Source organism: Balaenoptera acutorostrata, chromosome 13, assembly GCF_949987535.1.
Source record: "Balaenoptera acutorostrata chromosome 13, mBalAcu1.1, whole genome shotgun sequence".
In the NCBI taxonomy this organism is placed as follows: domain Eukaryota; kingdom Metazoa; phylum Chordata; class Mammalia; order Artiodactyla; family Balaenopteridae; genus Balaenoptera; species Balaenoptera acutorostrata.
This window is the reverse complement of record NC_080076.1, coordinates 84,330,087-84,352,742: the sequence shown is the minus strand read 5'-3', so window position 1 is coordinate 84,352,742 and position 22,656 is coordinate 84,330,087. Positions and strand designations below refer to the sequence as shown.

The following is a 22,656-nucleotide window of genomic DNA, read 5'->3' as shown; positions in this document are numbered from 1 at the left end:
AAAAAACAGATCCCCTCCACCGCAACTGAATTAAGATTCCTGATGATAAAAGTAATTTGTACTCATAAAAGAAATTAAGATGATGGTGTGGAAATTATGAGACCTCTAAAACCATTTTCCTCAACTAATGTCTGTTAACCAATTGATGTCTAGTTTTCCTTAACTTTTTTCTAAGTAACATATTTTAAGCAAAGATGGGATTATTTATAATACTGTTGTATAACCTGCTTATGTTCACTTTACCATATATCCTAGACATCTCTTCACCTTATCACATGTACACACCCCTCATCTTTCTTAATAATTGAATAATATTCTCTGGTAGGTGTATTGGTCAGGGTCCCAGCAAAAAAAAAAAAAAAAAAAAATCAGCTGGAATTTTTTTAATGAGACCATTTACAGCGGTGTGTGCTGGGGCATGTTAAGGCATCCAGATGCTAGCAAGAGAGGGAAGCCATTAACACCCCAGATCTGAAGAGATGTGAGGAGGGAGAAGTTACTGGGGCCCAGTGAGAGCAGGAGAAGGACAGCTTGACAAGGGCTGTGGCTGTAGAAGGACCCAGCCACTGCCAGGACTAAATATCTCAACCTTTCTCTCCCCCTGCCTTCTTATCTCTTACCAGGGCTTCCCATTGTCCAAACCCAGCTGGAAGCCAGAGAGCAAGGAAGCCTGGGAGATGTAGTCCATAAGGGTCAGATTCCTGGGACATTGGGCAGGGGATGGGGAGACTGAGTGAGGAAAGGGAACAAAAGGAGAATAATCAGCACAGTATGAATATACTATCATTTGTTTAATTAGTCTCTAACATGGGAGGGGAATCAGGCCAAGGGACCCTGTCCCTCTTGCGTTGTTCCTCTCCAGTTTAATTGGTAATTGAGAGTTGGCACATAGTTAAGGCTACAGCCCTTGCTTTCTGGGCATCTCCTTTTCCACTCATTCTTCCCATGAGAGGCAGGGGAGGCTCAAATGCAAAGAGTCCTAGGCTTGATGTGAGTAAACCCAGGTATTAGTGCTGGTTCTGCCACCTTCACAACCATGTGACCATGAGCCAGCCACTTCCTCTCTCAGGGCCTCATTCTTTCCATCTGCAATATGGGAATGCAAATCTCTGTCCTGTTTATTGTGAGACCAATAATAATGATAGCTACTAGATACAGCACATTTACATAATGCTTTACATAGACTAACTCATTTAATCTTTATCACTTTGTACAGTTATTAGCACTGTTGTACATACGAGGAAAACGAGGCACAGAAAGGTAAACTAACTTTCTCAAGGTCACAGAGCTTGTAAGTGGCTAGCTGGAATTCACATCTAGACAGTCTGCCTCCAGAGTCGCACTCCTAAGCACTATGTTATGCTAATGATTTATTTATAAAGCGTCCAACAGCCAGTAGGTGCTTAATAATGGTAGTGGTTGACAGCATTGTGTCAAGTGTTTTGCACATAAGGAACTGCTGGCTTGGTTCTGTTGCTAGTCACTTAAGCCTCTGGATCTGAGACCTAACCATGGACCAACTTCCAGGGACACACCCCTGCAGGTGTCAGCCAGACACTCCCATATCCCTCTCTCCTCTCCCAGGGCTAGAAAACTTCCAGATGAATTTGGAGTCTCTACTTGTCTTTCTTCCTGCCTGACAGCTGCGGTGGGCAGTGCAGAGCTACTGAAGGACATTTTCTTTTGTTTCAGCTTTGATGCTGGAGATTTCGCATATCATTATGTTCGTGGCTAAGGACCTGCCATTATCTTCCCTGGGATTCTTGCACAGTTTTTGAATTTCCTAAAGGATCTGGCTCTCTGTCTGCTTGTGCTTTCAGGATGGGCTGCCCCAAGCCACCCTCTGCTTCCTCTGGGGTGGGGAGAGGGTGTCTTCTTTGCCATTGTAATTTTTAAAATACTTATCTTGATGTGTGGGTCTTTGACAATCAGGAATCAACCAGGAACCTGCTTTAAGTTTTTGTATATCTGCGTACATGTGTGTTTGTGGCAGGGAGAATGTGCTAAGAACACGCAAAACAGCTTTTCTCAAAAATATTTAATATTTTAGTACTTTAGTTCCCAAATCCAAGGCTGATTGTTTGCTGAAAAAGTCTGAGTTTCCTGGTTTCTTGGTCTTTTGTTAAGGACCACCCATAATAATATCATTCCCTCAGCTAACTCCGTTCAGGGGGTAAACACTTAACTGCTTAATTCATTATCGCCCGAGATGGTAACAGATGCCGTTGGAACATAAGCCCCCACGTCTAATAAGGCACAGGCGCACGATGCGCTTGGAATATGGTGGGGAGAGACGGCTGAAATTTATTTTTTGAATAAAGCAATAAGCCACTAAGCAAAGCTAATATGTTTCAGCCCAGACAGAAAGACATGATCATTCAGTATTTATGTAGCAACCCATTCCTCAGTGGGACTGCAAGTTTCTACCATTAAGATTGTCAGAATTCTTCAGAGACCTACTGCATTAAGTCATTTAAAAATATCACAGACTTAAAACAATCTGAATTATTGGATTTTCTCGCTGCTCCTCAGTAAGCATGTTTGCTGTGGCAATTTCCTGCTCGGTCAAAGGTGCAGCCTACGTCAGTCAGGAAAGTAGAAAAGTTCCATGCAGAATTTTTATTTGGAAGTCCAGGAGTCCCTAACAGCTGAGACAAAGTCAGGCATAAATTTAATTTATTATTTTTCTTTTAACTTCTTCTTTTGACATAATTTCAGATTCCCAGAAATGTTGCAAGGAGAGTACAAAGAATTTCTGTGTACCCTTCCTCTAGAGTCCTCAAATGTTAACATTTTGCAATATTTGCTATATCATCCTTTCTATGTAGATAGATTTAGGTAAATAAATAGATGCATATTACTTCTGTCTGTACTGTTTGAGAACTAGTTGCAGACATGATGGCTTTCCCTTTACCCCTAAATACTTCAATGTTCTCTCTGAAAATGAGGATATGTTGTTATATACCCACAGTACAATGATTAAAACCAGGAAACTAACATGATACAATACCATTATCTAATCTGTTGATTTATTCTGAGTTTGCCATTGGCTCCAATTAATGCACTTTCTAGTAAAAGAAAATGCCGGATCATATGTTTTAATCACTTGTCAAGTCTCTTTTGCTTTCTTCTTCTTTAAATTTTTAAAATTTTTTAAAATTTTTGGCTGCATTGGGTCTTTGTTGCTGCACGGGCTTTCTCTAGTTGTGGAGAGCATGGGCTACTCTTCATTGTGGTGCGCAGGCTTCTCCTTGCGGTAGCTTCTCTTGTTGTAGAGCCTGGTGTGCAGGCTCAGTAGTTGTGGCACGTGGGCTTAGTTGCTCTGCAGCATGTGGGATCTTCGCGGACCAGGGATCGAACCCGTGTCCCCTGCACTGGCAGGCGGATTCTTATCCACTGTGCCACCAGGGAAGTCCCCTCTTTTGCTTTCTTTAATCTGGAATAGCTCCTCAGTCTTTCTGTGTGTTTCATGTGACACTGACATTTTTAAAGAGAACAGGCTGTTTACTTTCTAGAATTACCCCTCCATTTGGGTTTGTCTGATATCGCTTCACAATTAGATTCAAATTATGCACTTTTGGCAGGAATACCACAGAAGTGGTGTTGTGTCCTTCTCCATACATCATATCAGGAGGTACATGATGTCAATTTGTTCCATGACTGCAAAGTCAGACATAAATTTAAAATAATCTTTCATCAAAACCTTGATTTGTTAAAAATTGCTTTGAAAGGTTTCACACTCACTCCAGATTTTCTACTACAGGTCTTTAAAAAAACAGACTCAAAGACAAGAAGCTGCAAGCTTTACAGATGCTTAAGAGAAAATGTAGCCATTAAAAAAAATTGCCATGCAATAGTTATGAAATTTCCCTAAATTCATTTTGCAGAATGAGAACTGTAATTTAAACGTGAAGTTATCGAGAGCTCAGATAAACCACATATCACGTGCAATTTAATCTGGCAAGGAAACAGGCCACTCGGAATTGCTAACTAGGCCTAATTCATTACGTCTTGGTGAATGCTGTACTTTTGGCCTTACGAGTCTTTCAACTTGTGCATTAATATATTTACCCAGGCCTCATGGAAAATGTATGGGGATGGTAACAGAAATACTGTATCCTTGTTTAAATCACATTATGTTTTTTAAACAGCTCGAGTGATTGCTCAGAAAGATCACACCTTCTTCTGAAGCATTTATGAAACAATTATTTACATTACATTAAAAACTTTAATTGCCTTGAAGCACGTGTTCCAAGACACAGATATTGGAAAATCATCAAAAATATCCATCACGATTCTTTCTTCTTTACAACTCTTCTAAACTTTATCTTTTTTATAACCCTCTGTATTGATCTATTGTCCCAGACCAAGAGTGATGTCAGAAGTCATAAAAAGAGAATATAATTTCTGTTTGCTGTCTATAAAAGCATATCTTTTGCCCAGAGAAAAAGGGGGGAAATGCCCCCTTTTGGGGTGGGATTTGGCAGGGGGACATGCCAGAGAGGGAGAGTGACCCCAGGGTCAGGAGAAGTGTTAGTTATGGAGGGGCTTGGGAGGTCTGAGTTCCTCCTGGGGTGGGGGGAGGGTAGGAGTTTGGGAAGAGACTGGGGACCTCTCACTTGCACAGAGGCAAAAAGAGGGAAAATGTAAAAGAAATCTAGTCACCTCTTTTGTCCAGCGTCTGAGAAATTGCAGAAGACCAGAATTTCCCTCCAGCTGGGCTAAAGGCAATCATAATAAAGGAGGCCCGGGGCTTCCCTGGTGGCGCAGTGGTTGAGAATCTGCCTGCCAATAATGCAGGGGACACGGGTTCGAGCCCTGGTCTGGGAAGATCCCACATGCCGCAGAGCGGCTGGGCCCGTGAGCCACAATTACTGAGCCTGCGCGTCTGGAGCCTGTGCCCCGCAACGGGAGGGGCCGCGATAGTGAAAGGCCCGCGCACCGCGATGAAGAGTGGCCCCCACTTGCCGCAACTGGAGAAAGCCCTAGCACAGAAACGAAGACCCAACATAGCAATCAATCAATCAATTAATCAATAAAAAAATAAATCTTTAAAAAAAAAAAAAAAAGGAGGCCCATACTGCAAAGGACCTGGGGTCCCCAGCTAGGCTAAGGACCCTGTAATAATGATGGTAACGATAGCAGAAACCTCTGTAGTTGTTAATGCTCCAGAGCTGGGCTAGGGCCCCCTCAACATATCATAACAATAAAAGCCAACCCACTGCGTGGAAAAGGGCTCAAGAGGTTTCGTAACCCTCTTTAATAATCATAACAATAAAACGGCCTCCCATTCTAAAGTTGTGAGGAGCCCATGTAATTGGACTAAAGGCTCCCGAAAATAATAACAATAACAAGAATCCCTATTGCAGAGGACACCAGGAAAAAACCCAGTGCTGTGGCCAAGACACCGCTCTCTAGTAATAATCATAACAGTATCATGGCGTGGAAACTGAGCGCGGCAGTGGTGACATTTCCCACAACTCAGTGGCGCCCCCGGGCAGCTACCACCTGCCCTCTGGCCGGCTCCCATAAGCCCGCCGGCCGGCGAGTCTACACAGCTCGAGCTGCGGGCTGCTACCCTCGGATGCGAAGCTTAGCTGGGGGAGGAGCGGCGGCAGCCCGAGGCACGTGTTGTGTGTGCTCCGATTGCAAAAGAAAAAAAATGCATTGCAAACTATTAACTTTTTTTTAAGTATGCAGTGCCGGGGATGGGGGATAGACAGGTGCGAGGCGGGGGTAGGCGCCCCACGCGCCGGCCTCCTGCTGCCCCCCCCCCCCCAAACTTCCCTTTGCATTGATCAGCACGTTACGTCTGTATTGATAAGTTTGCAAAAAGCCAAAGTCAAGTGCAATCGCGCGGCACACCGACCCCGGACTTGGGGGGGAGATGCAGCGAGCGCTCCGCGGGCCCGGGAGCCGGCTGCAGGCAGGGCAGCGGTGGCGCCAGCGCCTCTTGGAGAGGCTGCCTCCCCCCCCTCCCCTCCCATCCCATCCCCGGCCGCCTCCCCCGGGCGGGCACCGAGCTCCCCGCCCCGCGCGCTCCTCCCGCGCCCTCCGGGGGTCGGGGGGGTGCACGGCTCCCGGGCCCGGCGGCGGCGGCGCAGCGGCGCCGAGGGGCTGCGGGTGGCAGGAGGCCGTGGGGCGCCCGAGGGGCCCCGAGCGGCGGCGCGCTGGGCCCGGGCGGCCGGCGGCGGCCCCGGGGCTGGGGGGAGTCCAGCCCGGATATTGAGTGCAGCCATTGAGAAAAGCCAAACTCTTGTGTGTGTGCGTCTCGAATAGCCCCCAAGATGGCCGCCAATGTGGGATCGATGTTTCAATATTGGAAGCGATTTGATCTACGGCGACTCCAGGTTAGTGCGGGCAGCACTGGCCGCGCGGCCGTGGGGAGCCCTCGGGCGCGCCCTGGGCGCACTGGGGAGGTACCCGGGAGGGCGGTCGGGCGCCCCAGGGAGGCGGGCGGCGGCTGCTGGGGCTCGCCGGGGCTCGACTGCCCGCTGCCCATCGATAGGTATTAGGAATTGATCTCGCCGCTGCTCTTTGTTCGGTTCAATCATCGATTAGCCGCCACGACCATGGAGAAGCGCTAGCGAGCCCACGGCCCGGGGAGCGAGGCGGCGGGCGAGCGGCGGAGTGAGGCACGGGGAAGGCAGGGTCTGCGGTCCCAGGCAGGGGGCTGCCGGCGGGACCCCCGGCAACCCCCCTTGCGCCGCACTTTGCGCGCCTCCCAACTTCGCGGCGCCCGGGGAGGCCGCGGAGCGCGCCCAGTGCCTGTCCGCGCCCGGCTCGGGTTCGGGCGAGGGAGGGAGGGAGCTGGCGGGCTGGGAGGAGGAGGAGGAGGAGAGGGGGGAGGCATCCGGGGTTGGCGAGGAGGCGGCTCCGCGCCCCGTCGCCCGCCGGCACCTCCACCGCCCGCCTGGCTGCGCAGCCCGGACGCGCAGCCACCCGGGGGCCGCTGCTGCCGCCCCAGCCGCTACAGCCACCATCGCTGGACTGGCCGCCTACACCGGCAGACCTCTCCTAGGGCCGGGTTCTAGGGGTTCGTCTTTGCTTCTTGTCTTATTCCCGCTTCCGACCTCTTTCCAAGTCTAGATGGGGACGGGCGGTGGAGATGGGCCCGGGGCGCGCGCAAGTTTGCGCTCCTGCCTCGGGGGCCTTGGAGAACCGGGAGCGGAGCAGAGCAGGTGACTCCGGGCTCTCGGGCCCACGGGAACTTTTAAATGGGAAATTCCCTCGCTGTCTTCTACCTCCTTCTTTTCCTCCCCGACACTCCTCTCTTTTCTCCTTTCTCCAGCCTCTTCTTTCTATCTCTCTCTTCTTTCCCTCTTCCTCCCTAGGGTGACTCCCTCCCAAACTCCGGCACTTTATCCCCATTCCACCTTTTTCTGGGAGTCTTGTGTGTCTCCCCCAGATTTGGGGGTATTCTCTGCTGACCCAATAGGAGGCCGAGCTGGGGGGTGGAATCTCAGAGAGCTGCGCGCTGGAGGCACAGCGCTAGCCTCTGTCCTTTCCCAGGTGCCCCAGGATGCTCCAGACAAGCCCCCAAACCCAGGAGTCTCACCAAGGTGCGGTGGGAACAAGGGGCGGGGAAGTCGTGCTGATAACGGGCGATTAAAGCATCCTGCCTTGGCCTTGACATTCTCAGAAGAAGGGAGAGCATCAGTCTGGAGATAAAAAGGGACCCACTTTTTTTTTTTTTTAATCCGCCTGCAAATGTCGTCAAGTTTCTTCTGATAAGTAGTTCCAGTACCCCCCTCCTCCTGGTGGCTTCCCAACCCCCCTCCTTCCTAACTCCTCACTCCCTGCAGGCCCCCTCCCTCAAAGCCATTGAGCTGGAGAGAAAATCGGGGCACTCAGGCATGCAGTTAATAACTGCGAGTGCCTTGCAATTCCAGGTCGTCACTCGAGTTGGGGCTACAGTTTGGTGGCCAGCTGAGGCGGGCAGGGCTGTGAGCTGTGCTTGCTGGTTTAAATGATGCTAAAGTGGCCTTTCTGGAAGAGTGGGGGATGGGGGGAGAGAGAGAGAGGGAGAGAACGGGAGAGAGAGAGTTGGGCAGCCACATTGGGCTTGGCACGAAGGCCAATGGTAATTGTATTCCCTGCTAATGTTTGTAAATGAGACCCGGGCACGGCTGGGGGACAGCGTCTTTATTTATGATTGATGTTCTGTAACATAAGGAATGACAAGAACGTGGCAGACAAGAGAAGAGGAACCAGAAGGGCTGGTGAAAGCCCTTTGCAGGGTCCTATTGTTATTCTGGGCTGGAGAAAATTTCCGCGGCGAGATTTGCAGCGCTGGTATTTGCTCCCGGTTGGCCAGAATGTCAGTTAACACAATTTTCATTAGATAACTCGTTTTCAATCCGGGGAGCTTGGGCTGCAACCAGGAGGTAGAGTGAGACCTGGGGCTGGATGCTGAGGAGTGGGTGCGGCTCCCAGGGGGCTGATTTCTGAGCTGGAGTGGAGGGGGTGTTGAACCTCACTCTTCTCCTTCTCAGGCTCAGGGGTCTTTTGTGGAGCTGTTGGGGTCACCCAAATCTTGATTCCAGTTGGACTGTCATTGATGTGAGAACCCTTTGTTAGGGTTTTAGAAGATGCTGAGGTGGAAAAGCAAATTTGAACTGGAAAGGATGAAGGTGGGGATGGTGGAGAGCCTCGTTCAGGTGATGGAGATACAGGGCCAAGACGTCTCCCTGCACAGGGTGTATACATAGGGTGCGGGAGGGGCGGGTGTGTTCATTAAGACAATGGCTGGTGTGTCTGGCACGAAAGGAGAAGGCTCTGGGGAAGGGGTTAAGCTCATTTATATGGATATTAAGTGTGGGGGGGTCCCTGTGGGAGTTTGAAAAGCTGCACACTCTTAGAGAGCAGAGAGGTAAATGTGGCAGCGGTGGCCGAGTGTAAACATTGAGGCCCTCACATCTGCCGTGGTCCCCACCCTCGTCCTGAAATGTTCAGTTGTTCCCCTGCCCGGTAGGCCGGCACCTCCCCCTGCAACCCCCATATTCTTACTGATGGCATTTTGTTGGAAACGGATTATGAGCCTAAGCACTTTTGCCTGGATCATCTCTTGTGCATAATGCTAATGACTCCTACGCCATACTTTTATTTTCATTTTTTTCCCTTCCCACTTTCCTCTCACAGGGGAGATAGCCAGAAAGGAAAACTTCAGCTGGCTCATTCCAAGATCTGGGTAGGAAAGGTGGGTCCCCACCCCAGGCCCTGTGCAGGCCAAGAGCTTTGGGCCCACTCTTCACGCGGCCCAGCTGCTTATGAGTGTGAGGTGTGTGGCTTCAATTCAGTGGTTTCATGCAGCCTAGTTGCTGAGCGTTAAAGTGGCCAAGGCAGCAAAGGAGGCCTGTGTCCCCAGGCCAGACCATGCTGCTGACGCCACCCTGATCCTGGCAAGAAAGGTGACCTTGTACCGGCCTGCGCACAGCCCTCCGGAAGTATACATTTTTCAAATATAGAAGCAGTCCGGTTATTATTCCTTCCAGTGCCATCTCTGGACACAGCGGGGCTGTTTTCCTAGGATGGAAGTCAGTCAACAGTCTTAATGACTTGAGGGCTGATGATGGTAAAGATGCTGTGACATTTGGTACCCTACTCCAGGATCCCTGAAACTGCTTCCCCCTTTCTCTGCTTGTTCTTTTTTTTTTTTTCCTCTGCTGCTAGCAGTCCAGGAAATGAGTAGAAAAAAAAATTCTATCTCAGAGTTGATGCTAGGCATATTTCATTTGGTTATAAGATTGCTTTATGGTGACCATTACTGATGCAGTATTTTTTTATGGCTTTTCTGTGTATAATCGTCATAACTGGATTCATACCTTTGTGATTTTCTTTTTCTGCTTCACTTTGCCACTTTTTTAATGATGCTCTGGGTTCAGTCTCCTGTGATACCTTTTTTTTGTCTCCGAAGAGGGTTAACAAGAGTTGGTGCCCAGTCCGAATGCACATCTACGTTTCTTGGGAGGAAAGAGGTTGGGTGGAGGGATCATATAGTACGAGTTTTAGAGGAAAAGGCGAATTCCGCTTGGGGTGTGAGCATTTAGGGAGGAAGACTGACGGGTCGAGTGAGAGAAGCTGGACTTTTTGTAAGGAGTTTGGAGAAACTTCTGGGAAGGCTCAGTTTCTTGGCGCCTGGGAGATGGGACTTGATGGAATGTTTTTCCCTGCTCAAAGTTTAGAAAAGAGCGTGGATGTGATTAAAATATTATAACCTTATGATATTCTGAAGTGCGTAAGTTTTACATATCAGCCACAGAGAGTTTAGACATCCATTAGAGCCTCTGACAGCTTGACTTATCTAAATGTGCTATCATTTAACAATGTGTCAAAATTCCTCTTTCTTTAGATGACAGCAGTAAATAAGCTATCAGCCCTGTTGGCGGAATCCTAACTTTGGAAACTTTGCTGTAATAGAAGTGCTGCCGGGGTGGGGAGGGTGAGCAGAGCAGGCTTGGCGTGGCCCAGGCCCAGGCCCAGGCCCGTGCGATGGGTTGGCATTAGGCAAGGGCTGTGGGAGGTTGGAGGGGAGGAAAGGGAGAGGTGAGAGGCAGAGGGGGTGAGGGGAGATTTCTAGCAGCAGCTCTGTGAATACGACCAAACCATTGGTCAGCCCCCTGGACCCTTCCAAGTCCAACCATTGGGTGACCCTATTCCATCTGCCTCTCCAATTCATTGGAAGCCACACCCTGTGGGCCTTTTTTGCAGAAGGAGCTAGAAACAGGTGTTGAGAATTTATTTAAAGAACCCAGCAGTCTTTTCTGGGCATCCCAAAATTCTGGATTCTCAACTCGACAGAAATTGCTTCCCAAAGATGGGCTCTCTCTTTGAGTGCTGGAAGAAAAACGAGCAGCGTCTCATCCCTGACCGCTTTGCTGTTGGAGGTCTCGAAGTTTCTTTTATTCATACCTGAATTCACTGTAGAAAATCGAGAAACCACGGACAAGCCTAAAGAAGCAAATAAGCATCTCAGTGGGTTATTTCAGATGAGCACGGTGTTATTTTGACCAGAGGGAACAGCTTTTCTGATGGTGGTGGTGCTTTTTCTTTTTTTTCCTTCCTTTTTCTTTCTTTCTCCTTCTTCTTTTTAAAAAAAAAACTCTTCTGTTAAAAGGAGGATTCTGTCTTCGAACTTGACATTCTGTTGTGGTAACCTTTCTTCCATTAGATGGAATTTCAAACGTGAGCACCTCGGCTGGTGCTAAATTTGGTCCTGGATGATGGTGGACATGGTTGTCCAGGAACTGTGGTTTTCTGTGTTGCTCTCTGAAAGGGCTGAATTTCTGGTGGCTTCCAGTTATCTAATTCAGAGACTGAGTCTGGCAGAGGTTGAGCATGGGAAGGGGACTGAAGTGGTGGCCTGCCTTTGTTCCTGGCTTAGGAATTCAGGGTTCAGTCTTCGGTTTGATTTTTCTGCCTTGGGGGTGTTCTTTATTAATAACAGTGGCTTATATTGAAGATGTCGGGGAAGATGGAGGTAGTAGATGGAGAGGAAGGCGCCCCAAGAGCAGCTAAAAGGTGCAGCCTCTAACACCCCTGGGTGAATCACCCAACATTCCAAGTGTCCCATTTCTTAATCCATCACACGGTCTGGCTGTGCGCATCTGGTCTGCTGTACTAGTTGCTTTAAAAGGGAAGGATGCTGACATACTTTGTGTGCCAGTTAAACATATTGTCTTCTAACGACCTGGGGGCCCGTTCTGGCAGTGAGGGGGAGCTATTGACCGTTTAAGCAAATTTTTGAGACAAGAAATTATGTCTAGGATGGAGTTCTTGGTTTCTAAGCCTTGCAGATCCATTCACAAAAATCATTTGTAGTGTTTTGTAGGATATGAACAGCCTACTCCTGTCATACTTAAAGGTTTAAAATCCGGAGTCCTTTCCCCTGATTGTAAGGCTCCCGTAATCTGCCCCCCTGTTGTCTCTCTGGCTTCATCTCCAGTCTCTCTCCTTCTCACTCTGCTCCAGTCACAATGGTCTTTTTGTCCCTTAAACACATCAAGCACATTCTTACCTCAGGGACTTTGCACTTGCAGTTCCCTCTGCCTGGGACTCTTTTTCTCCAGATCTTCCTATGGCTGGCTCCTTCTTTTCGTTTGGTCTCACCCCAAATACCTAAAGAAGCTTCCACTACCCTTTTTCCCCTTTAATGTGCAAATGTGCTTCCACATCTCTAAGGATGGTGTTTCCCTGAGGGTTTTGACCTCATAACCTTCTCAGGGTGTGGCATCTCTCTAGACTCTTTAGGAAACCATCTAGGTCTGCCATCAGGGTTGGCAAACTTTTTCTGTAAAGAGGCAGATAATAATATGCTTTAGACTTTGTGGTCTCTGTTGCAAGCACTCAGTTCTGCTACTATGGCATGAAAATAGCCATAGACAATAAGAATGAATGGAAATGGTTATATTCCAATAAAACTTTACAAAAACAGGTGGTGGGCTGGATTTGGCTTTAGGGCAATAGTTGCTGAGCCTGGTCTACCGGTCTATGTGATGGCTGTGGCATGGCCAAAGTGTTTCACTTTTCAGTTAAGAGTATTGGGGTAGATCAAACTTAGTTCTAGAAACTTGTTCTATACTCTTTCCCTCAAGAGGGAAGTACGAGGAGCCAGGATGGTGAGGGGCCCCTGTCTGGCTTCCAATCCTGGCTCCATCACCTACTGGCTCTGTGATTTGGGATGGGTCACTTAACCTCTCTGAGCCTTATTTCCTTGTCTCTAGATGGGACTAATAGTAGTCTTCACCTTTTAGGTTGTTCTTAAAGGTTAAAGCACTTTAAATGTGAAAGTGCTTAGCACAGTGCTGGGCACACAACTACTGTTCTGTACGTGTCTTACTTCTTATTGTTGTTGGTATTTTTAGAGAATAAGAGAGGGGTGAGAAAACCAAATAAGCAGTGGATCCCGGATCTTGCTGGCCTTGAAAGCTTGTTTTAGAGATTACTGGGCACTTTTTCTCTTATCTTTTACTCCATTGGGGGCTTACTATATTAATATCTTACTAATATCGTGTGTGATGTCTTATATTTTGGGAGCTCTGACCACAGAGATTGCAGACTGGGAGCTATGTCTGGCCAACGGATGTATCTGTCTCGATTAGTGCACTATTTTAAAAACACTTTTGTGTAAATTTGTCAGCATTTAAAACACAGGAGATGTTACCTAAGAAATTCAGATATCCAGTATCCCATATAAATCAAGCGCTCTGGCCACACCTGGCAGGAGGTGGAGACCTGGCAAGGGCATGCCAAGCAGAGGGAACAGTGGCGCAAAGGCCCTGGGTTGAGGGTCTGCGGTGGTCGGGTCAGCTGTAGGGGTCATGAGGAGGGTAGCTGTCAAGGCCACTGGCTGCCTTTCTCCAGGTGCCTAGTGTCAGAAGAGGCGGCATTTCCAGAAAAAACAAAAGGCCCTTGACCAGCTTCATGAAGATATGTGATTAGCCCTCTGTCTCTGCTTTTCCTCAGTAGCTCAGTCACCCTCAAAGTGGGCCAGTGGCTGCTGCCTCCTTCCCAGTCCTTTCCCTATACACCCCCTCTGCCATCCTTCAGTTCAGCCAGATGAAACAGCAGTTCCAGGATACGCATTTGTCATTAAAAAGAAAGAAAGAGAGAAAAAAAAAATCAATCCTTCAGCCTCTTTGGCCTGAGCTGGTTGTCTGCCCGAGACGCCCGGAGCCAAGCAGTGCTTAAGACTCTCTGGGCCGCCGTCGCTCAAACTGGACGGGGTAAATGGCTCCCCAGGAACCATTACGGTCGATAGACTTGTCCAGCCAGCTGTTTGGAGTGTGGGTGCTGCAGACAGGGGGACCACAGGGGTCACCAGGGCAGCCAGGTCGAGGGCAGGTATCCCTGAGTGAGGTGGTCACTCAGAGGCCACTCTGCTGGTGGCACCTACTTGGGGTGCTTGTCCATTATGAGTGTCCATGGGCTCCAGGTATCTGAGGGGTGTAGTGTGGGCTGCAAACTCAAGCCCTGCAGTCTCCCATTCCCAAAGACATTTAGTGAGGACTCTGGAGCCAGGGGGCCTGGCTCTAGTCCCAGCTCTGCCACTTACCAGCTGTGTGACCTTGGGCAAGTCACTTAACCTTTCTGAGCCTCGGTTTTCTCTTGTGTAAAATGGGGATAATAGTAGTATCCACCTCCTTAAGGATTGTGGAATAAGTGAGTTAATGCACATGAAGTGTGAAATCCGTGCTCAGGACATAGACGTGCTATATAATGTTAATAATAATAACTGCTATTGTCCTTCACTCTGGAAATGTATAGTCACCACTCACAGTATAAGTTATAACTATAACTAATAACTGTAAATAATAATAAGTAAATAGCATAAATACTATAAGTAATAATAATATACCGGAGATATCACAGTGAACAGGAAGACAAAGTGCCAGTTCTCACCCAGCCTACAGACAATGGGGGGGTGGATACATGTCTCATTGGACAGATGGGTGTGTAGTCACACAGGGGGATTTGATTCTGAGACAGTATGAGGCAAAAGAACTGCCTGAGTCTGAGCATTGGGGGAGCCTTCCTGGAATAAGTGATGCTTCAGCCGAGGTATCTTGGACAAGGTCAGGGAAGAGCATCCCAGCAGAGGAAACGTGCTAAGACCTTGAGGTGGGTGGAAAAATAGTGCATGCAAGGAATTGAAGGAAGGCAGTGAGGCTGGTCACAGATTCTGAGTGGCTCATGGACCCACCTTCATCCTCACTCTTGCCATCTGTCAGTTGGGAGTAAGGATGAAGCATAAAATAAGATTATTTAGCACATGTGTGGTCCGGAATGAATCTGTCTCAGTGGGTACTTAGTAAACTGTCAAACACCATAAAAGCCTTGGGTATTGCTTTTATTTTTTAACAAGGTATTCAAGCCCAATTCTTGCTCTGTTGCAAAACGCGCCCCACCATCCTCTGTTTATCTCGTGATCACGCACGGGGCAGTCAGGATTCAAATCCCAGTTCTGCTCCTTCCTAGCTGCATGCCCTTGGGCAAGTTATTTCCCCTTTCTGGACTTGGTTTTCTCAGCTGTAAGATGGATATAATAATGGTACCTTCCAGTGGCGGCCATGAGAATGCACCTTGCAGATCTTCGACTATAGGAAGTGTGATTGGCAGGTGGCACCAGATAACTGCTCTTGGAGATCACCCCACGAGTGCCACAGCCAGGAGCTGAGTTTAGCAGGGACTAAAAGCAGACCTGTGCCTGGGACACACAGGACTCCTTTGCAGGCTCCAGACTCCTCGGCAGTCTAGGATGCTTCCACAAACCAGCCAGCCTACCTACCAACTTCCCTTCCTTCTTCCCTCCCTCCCTCCCTTCCTTCCTTCTCTCCTTCATTCTGGCTCCTTCCTGCAGGTGCAGGCATTGATCCTGATAAATCTCTCTGTCTTGTAATCCTGCCTTTGTGTCTGCTTCTCAGAGGATCACACTTCCCTACAGGAAAGATGAAATGAGGTTTGGACATCTACCTAAGGCACCTAATACATAGGAAGTGCTCAGTTGAGGTATCTTTTATGTCTTTTTGGGAGCCTGGGGGGTGTTACTCTCAGCGTTGTCTCTTCCTCGTTACCTGTTCTTACCTGGCCCACTGTGTGATTAGGTCCCCCCTTCCCTTTTTCACCCCTCCATTATCTCTCACTCTCATTTCCTGCTACTCCTCCCCTTTTTATTCAAGCACTCTGGCCTCCTCACTGTTCCTTGAACACACCAAACATTCCAGCCTCAGGGCCTTTGCACTTGCTGTTCCCACTGCCTGGGAAACGCTTTCCCAGACATCTCCTTAGTTCTGTCTCAGTCCCTTCAGTCCTTTGCTTAAATATCACCTCTTCGGAGATGTCCTCCCTAAGCTCTCTTTCCAAAATAGCCTCCCCCCATTTCTTTACCGCCATCTGCTTTACCTGATGTGATAATGCGTATTTATTTGTTCATTTATTTACCATCTACATTCCTCCCTGGGGAGGGCAATGACATAGTAAGTTCTTAATAAATATTTGGATGATGGGATGGATGGATACCACAGGAAGGGTGAGGCGAGGGCAGCTGCCTTGACTCCACCTTGGGGGGTGGTCCTGGGGGACCCAGCTCCTCCCAGATCCCCAGCTTCTTCACCCACCACTAGCTCTTGAAAGTCTCTCACTCTGTGACTGGGAATTGGGCACAGGCCTCAGACTCACAGTGAACAAGGGTTTATCTTTAGCTCTGTGAGTCTCGCTTTAGAAACTGGTGACCCCAATTCCAGCCTGGGAGGTGGCTCCCATCCTAATTAATAAATCCATTAATTAATTTCTGGCAGACTGTGGACCATCAGTGGTGGTTTGGTGGCCTCAGTCACAGACAACTCAAAGCAGGTCCCTGCAGCCGGTGAGATGGCTGTTATGGGGGACACAGATAGCCAGTTAACACGTTTTTGGACCCAGATGACATTCTTCTCCCAAAGCCTGGTTCATGGGCCCATCTGATCAACCCAGCAGGCATCAAAGAGGGATCAAGGTCTCCGGACAGCGATGCTAGGGTTGAGGGGATTTCCTGCTCAGCATCCCCTGGGACTCCTAGTTTACAGTCAGGCAAGAGGTCAGGATCGGAGTCTCCCCTTTCCTTTTGTGGCAGAAGGACTCTGTCCGGGCCTCAGTTTTCCTGTCTAAACTGGAGCTTCCCTGGGTTGTCGAGACAGGTTATTCATTCATTCATTTAATGAAAATTATTCAGCACCTGCTACGTGTCAGGTGCAATGTGAGGTATTGGGGGTGCAGCAGTGAACAAAACAGACCAAGTCCCTGCCCTCATAAAGCTTCTCTATTATAACCGTTTGGAGATGGAAGTACTTTTCTTCAAGGCTGTGAGAAGTAAAGAGCGACAAACCAATACAGACACAGCCTAGGGCTGGGCATGCTGTAAGCCTTTCCAAGATAGTGACTGTTATTAATCATTGTCTTTATTAACAACAACACCAACAATAATAATAACTATGATGATGATGACGGTGATGCTGTGAGGTAGTTTGAGGTCATTCCTGTTGAATTTCAGGTACCCTGGGAGCAGCACCTGAAATGATTTGAGCATGGGCTTGGAGTAGTCACACCTCACTTTGGGCCTTGGCCTTGCTGCTTCCTAACTGGGAGGCCTTGGGTGATTCACTAGACTTTTCTAAGTCTCAGTTTCCTCATCTGTAAAATGGGAATTATACCTCATAGGGACATTGTGGGGGTTTGATGAGTGGAAGCATGTCAAGTCCTTAGCACTGAGCCTGGAATATGTTCATTCCCAGGAAACGAGCAGCTATTATTACTTTTATTATTATTGTCAGGATCATTGTTGTTTGTTATTCACCTCCTGGTCCTCACCAGCCAGCGGCAAGGTGGACTAGATCCTTGCAGAGAGGCACTGGATGGGAGGTCAGGCCTCTCCAAATGCCCCTTGGCTGGCTTTAGCAAGGACAGGCCTGGCATTTGCTTTGGAGCTTCAGAAGGAAGCTCTCTGCACAGAAAGGCCTGACAGTTCTTTAACAAATAGCTCTTGAACCTTTATTGCATGCTAGACAGTGTTTAGAGCCCTTGACAGATATTATCTCGTTTAATTCTCACAACACTAGGACAGGAAAACTACTATTATCCCGTTTTTACAGTTGGGCAGCCTGAGGCACAGATGGTTAAGTCCAAGGCCATATTGTCAGCAAGCAGCCGAGCTTGAACTCTAACCCAGGACGCAGGTCTGTTGGCCACTCATGTCCCTGCCCTTCACTCACTAGGGGCCAGAGGTGCCTCTTCCAGAGCCAGTCCCCCCACTCCCTGCTCCCCTCTCAGGGTTCCCCCACCTATAGTCATTATGCTTGTGTTTTCCCCTTCGTTTTTTAAACATCTTAAAAGACCTCATCATTGTCAACTCATGGAAATGAATCCAGACCCACAAGCCTGAGAGGCATGGGGTAGGGTGGCAGGTGGGAGGTTATTAATAACACAAGAAAGATTCCTGTCTCCTGTCCTGGAAAATGAACACCACCCAGCCATCCATCCCTGGCCTACCCGCCGGAGTCCAGAGCTGTGTGGCGCGCCCTGTGGTTCGGCCTGTGTTCGCAAAATGAAATTCTCGGCCCTTGCTGATAATAAGCAGGTATTGATTGCTGCCTTGGTCATTATCAAGATTTATTTAGTCGATATGGCCTCCTCGATCAATAAATCGTGTCGTTGATAAAGAAAGAAGGGGATAGACTTGTAGGCTTTATTAAAAAAGTTTTTTAGATTTTTTTTCTTAACTGCTAAATCTTTTTTTTAACTGCTAAACCCTCTTTCCGTGGCTGTATCACCCACACTCTACATTTCATACTTGGCTCCATAAGCTCTTTCCTTTCATGGTAGAATTTAACTTACCGCTCTGGTTTCTGGAAGCAAAGACTTGGGGCCCAGCTGCTTCTGGAATGGCCCCTGGGACTCAGATGTCTCCTCACTTTTCTGTCCTCCCCCCAGTGCGGGGCTGGGAGTTACTTCCTGGCTTGTCAGTACCCCATTCTCTCATTTCGTCCTCACAACAACTTTTTGCAGTAGGTACTAGTGTCACCCATTTTTCAGATGAGAAAACTGAGGCCAGAGGGGGGCCATCCAGTGTCACAAAGCACTTGAATCTAGTCTGGCCAGTCTTTGCTCTGAACCTGACATGTATTCATCAAATAGCAAATATTTATCTAGTATGTGCTATGGGCCCAGCACGGTATCAGGTGCTGGGTATAGAGGGGTAAGCTAAATAAATTAATGTGTAATTATTGAGATAGAAAGAATGGAGGAAAGAAACGACCAAATGCTACTAAAATCAAGATGAAGGAGGAACCTGTTTATTCAGGGTAGTTACTGAGTAGGTGACATTTAGGCTGAGACTTGAACAATGAGGAGCCAGTCAGGCAAAGTTCAGGTGGAAGAGACTTCATAGCTACAGGAACAGTGTGTGCAAAGGCCCTGAGGTAGGAATCCACTTGGCACATCTAGGAACTGAAGGAAGGCCAGTATGGCTGAGACAGGGTGGTCAAGGAAGGGAGGGTAGAGGACAGGATGAAGTCCGAGAGGGAGGTAGGCCCTGTAGACCACGGTAGGGGGTTGTATTCAGTTGGATTATATTCTCAGGGAAGTGAGAGGACATTGAGGGTTTAAAGCAGTGGCGAAACAGGATCCAGAGTATGTTTGGTTCCCAGTGGGTTCCACCTGATAGGGAACAGTGAAGGAAGGGAGGGAACATTTGGAAAATAGGTAAAAGAGAGCTTCTATGACAATCTGATATGTTCTCTGCCCAGAGAGGGTCTTAGTGCTGAGAGGCCTTTGGGTGTACAACTGTTTTGAGGACTATGTCATTCAAGGTCGGGGGGTGGGTGGGAGAAGTTTTCCATGGGGACATACCTGATGCCCCCAGCAAGGTGGTAGCTGTGCTTCCTTAGGAAGGGGGTGGTTGCTTCCCTTGTGCAAATGGCTAGCTGGTGTTTTGGAGGCCTCTCGTGGCAGGTATGCAGTGGGCAAAGGGTGTTGTGTTTCTCTCCTCAGAAACAGAACTGGTGCAAGGTGGTGGGGCAGGACTTGAGTTATGTTCTGAGAAGGGCTCTTTGCACTCTGGTTGTGGGTTTGGTTTCTAGCATGTTACCAAATGTTGCTTAATAGTAAGGACCATGAAAAGATGAGGTGACTGAGATGGTGTGGGTATCAGAGCACAGGCCACAGGCGGGTGCTCTGTCGAGCCATGTCCTGGCCATCATATGTGGGGATGCTATTGGGTAGAAGAGGGGTTGGATGTCTACCTGGGGGATTATTGGGAATGTGGGCTGGAGTACACAATAAATAGGACTTTTCTCACCCTTTAGTTTTGTCCAATCTCCAGCACCCACACACTGGAAGTCTGGCAGGGGTTGGGTGTCCAACTGTCTACCGTCCATCCAATATTATTTCATCTGTTCATTCATAAGATTGCTCACTTATCCATTTTTATCCACCCACTCAGCAATTTATCCAGCTGTCTACTTTCTATTCCTACTGACTTCATCCATCCAACTACCCATTCATCATCTATCTATCTATCCATCCATCCAATCATCCATCCATATATCTAATTACACATCCTTCCATCTATCCATTCATCTACTTAGCCACCCAGCAACCCATCATGCCCCATCACTTCTCCCTGGACCTTGGTCTCCCAGTTTGCTTTCCTGTACTGACTCTGACCTCCCCCACTCTTTTTGACACGTGGAAGTTAGTGAGATTATTAAAAACCTATTAAGAACCGGTCACAATGGCTCCCCATTGCCTTTGGGGCAAAGGTCCCAGCATGACCTTCTGGGCTTAGCACAGCTGGTCTCTACCCTGCATACTTGGTTTATAGTATTGCAAGTCTTCCGTTTTCTTCTTGATCTTCTGTCTAGTTGCTCTATCCACTGTTGAAAGTAGGATACTGAAGTCTCTATTATTGTTGAATTATCTATTTCTTCCTTCATTTCTGTCAGTTTTGCTTCATGTGTTATGGTGCTCTTTTATTGGTTGCATATATGTGTTTAATTGTTATATCTTCCTGGTGGATTGACCCTTTTACCATTATAAAATATCCCTCTTTATCTCTAGTAACATTTTTGTTTGTTTTAAAGTCTATTTTATCTGATACTTGTATAGCCACTCCTACTTTCTTTCTTATAGTTGCTGTTTGTATGATACATGTTTTTCTATTCTTTTATTTTCAATCTTTTTGTGTCTTTGAATTTAAAGCGTGTCTCCTGTAGATAGCATGTAGTTGGATCTTGTTTTCTTATCTAGTCTGTCTGCCTTTTGATGGGATTGTTTAATCCACTCACATCTAATATTATTATTGATATAGTTGGATTTAATCTACCAACTTGCTTTTTGTTTTCTATATGTCTCATGTCTCTTTTGTTCCTCTGTTTCTCCTTTTCTGCCTTCTTTAGCATTGCGTGAATATTTTCTAATGTAGCACTTTAATTTCGCTAATGGTTTTTAACTATATTCTTGAGGGTTTTTTGGTGGTTGCTCTATGGTTTTCCGTACACATCGTAGCTTAACAGAATCACCTTCAGAATTATACTAGCTTAATTCTAGTGTGTCCGCTGTTCTTGACCTTGATCTTGAGCCACATTCCCTGTGCCCTCCATGTTGCAGACTTACACGTCTTTCTTCATTTTCCTCTGCACCACAGCCCCCTGTGCATTACCTGCTCCCCCCGCTTGGGACCCTGTTCCTTCACATCCCCCGTCAACTCCTCCCTCACCCTGGAAGCTTGTTCAGTGTCACTTCCTCAGGGCAGCTTCCCCACTCCCCCTTGAGATGCTGGGTCCCATCTCTACTGCACTTACCACGGCGGGTATCACACATAGCTCTGATTATCGATCAACTACTGCCTCCTTCTGTGAACTCTAAGCTCCATGAGGGCACAAAGCAGCTTGTCCCCAGGATGTAGCAGCTGGGGGCTGAGCACATAGTAGGGCCTCAAAAAGTATCAGTCAAGTGAATAAACGGGATGGATGTGAATGTCATGTGACTGTATTTACGTATTTATGTGTGTACACTGCATCTTTTTGTGTGTATTTTTGAGTATGTTTGCGGGTCTTTGCATGTTTATGTGTGTCTGTCCTTGTGTGTGTATATTAGCGTGTTTCTGTATGTGTATGTGTCTGAGTATGTCTTTGTGTCCTTCTGAGTGTCTTTGTACATGCGCCTCTGTCTGCATCCACGTGTGGGTGACTCAGTATGTGCACTCATGTGTGTGTCATTGTCCATGCACGCGCCTTCGTGTGTATGTGTATACATTCGTGTGCTCATGCTCCCAAGCAGCAGCTCCTTTCAGTCTCCTTTCCATGCACTTATTTTTTGACTAGTTTAGTGTAGCATTTAATGATTTCCCCAGAGCTAAGCACAGCCCCCCAAGTATTGATCTTGCTGCATTAGAGGTAACTCGGGGTAATGCAGGACCAGCTGGCAGGTACTTCTCCTCAGAATTGGCTGCTGCACCTGCCCTGTCTCCTTAGCCCCAGCTTGATCCCTTAGAGGGGAAAACCCCAGGTTGGTAGCTTGGTGCAGGGGCAGAGTGGGTTCCTGACAGACAGATTGGCTTCCCTCTCACCACTGTGTGATGCAGCCAGGGACTGCCCCTTTTCATACCTCAGTTTCCTCATCTGTGAAATGGGGGTAGCAATAATAGTCACCTCATAGGGTTGTAGTATGGAGGAAATGAGATAATCTTTGTGAAGGGCTCCGCTTGGAGCCTAGCATGTACCAGGCGCTCCATAAATGTTATTCTGTCGGGCTTCCCTGGTGGCGCAGTGGTTGAGAGTCTGCCTGCTAATGCAGGGGACACGGGTTCGAGCCCTGGTCTGGGAAGATCCCACATGCCGCGGAGCGGCTGGGCCCGTGAGCCACAATTGCTGAGCCTGTGCGTCTGGAGCCTGTGCCCCGTGACGGGAGGGGCCGCGATGGAGAAAGGCCCGCGCACCGCGATGAAGAGCGGTCCCTGCACCGCGATGAAGAGTGGCCCCCGCTTGCCGCAACTGGAGAGAGCCCTCGCACGAACCGAGGACCCAGCACAGCCAAAAAGTGAATAAATAAATAAATAAATAAATAAGAAAATCCTTTAAAAAAAAAAAAAATGTTATTCTGTCACCTGCTGTCATGCTTGCTCCC

The 22,656-nt window shown here is 48.0% G+C and overlaps 1 protein-coding gene across 1 annotated transcript in view; it reads left to right on the top strand.

Annotated features, from left to right (window-relative positions):
- The first annotated feature begins 6,255 nt into the window (after window positions 1-6,255).
- Window positions 6,256-22,656, top strand: part of CUX2 (cut like homeobox 2) — a 267,243-nt gene continuing 250,842 nt past the window's right edge. Inside the window, exon 1 of the mRNA XM_057526567.1 lies at window positions 6,256-6,350. Coding sequence (XP_057382550.1) covers window positions 6,288-6,350 — 63 coding nt within the window. The 5' untranslated portion in view covers window positions 6,256-6,287. The remainder of the gene's footprint in view (window positions 6,351-22,656) is intronic.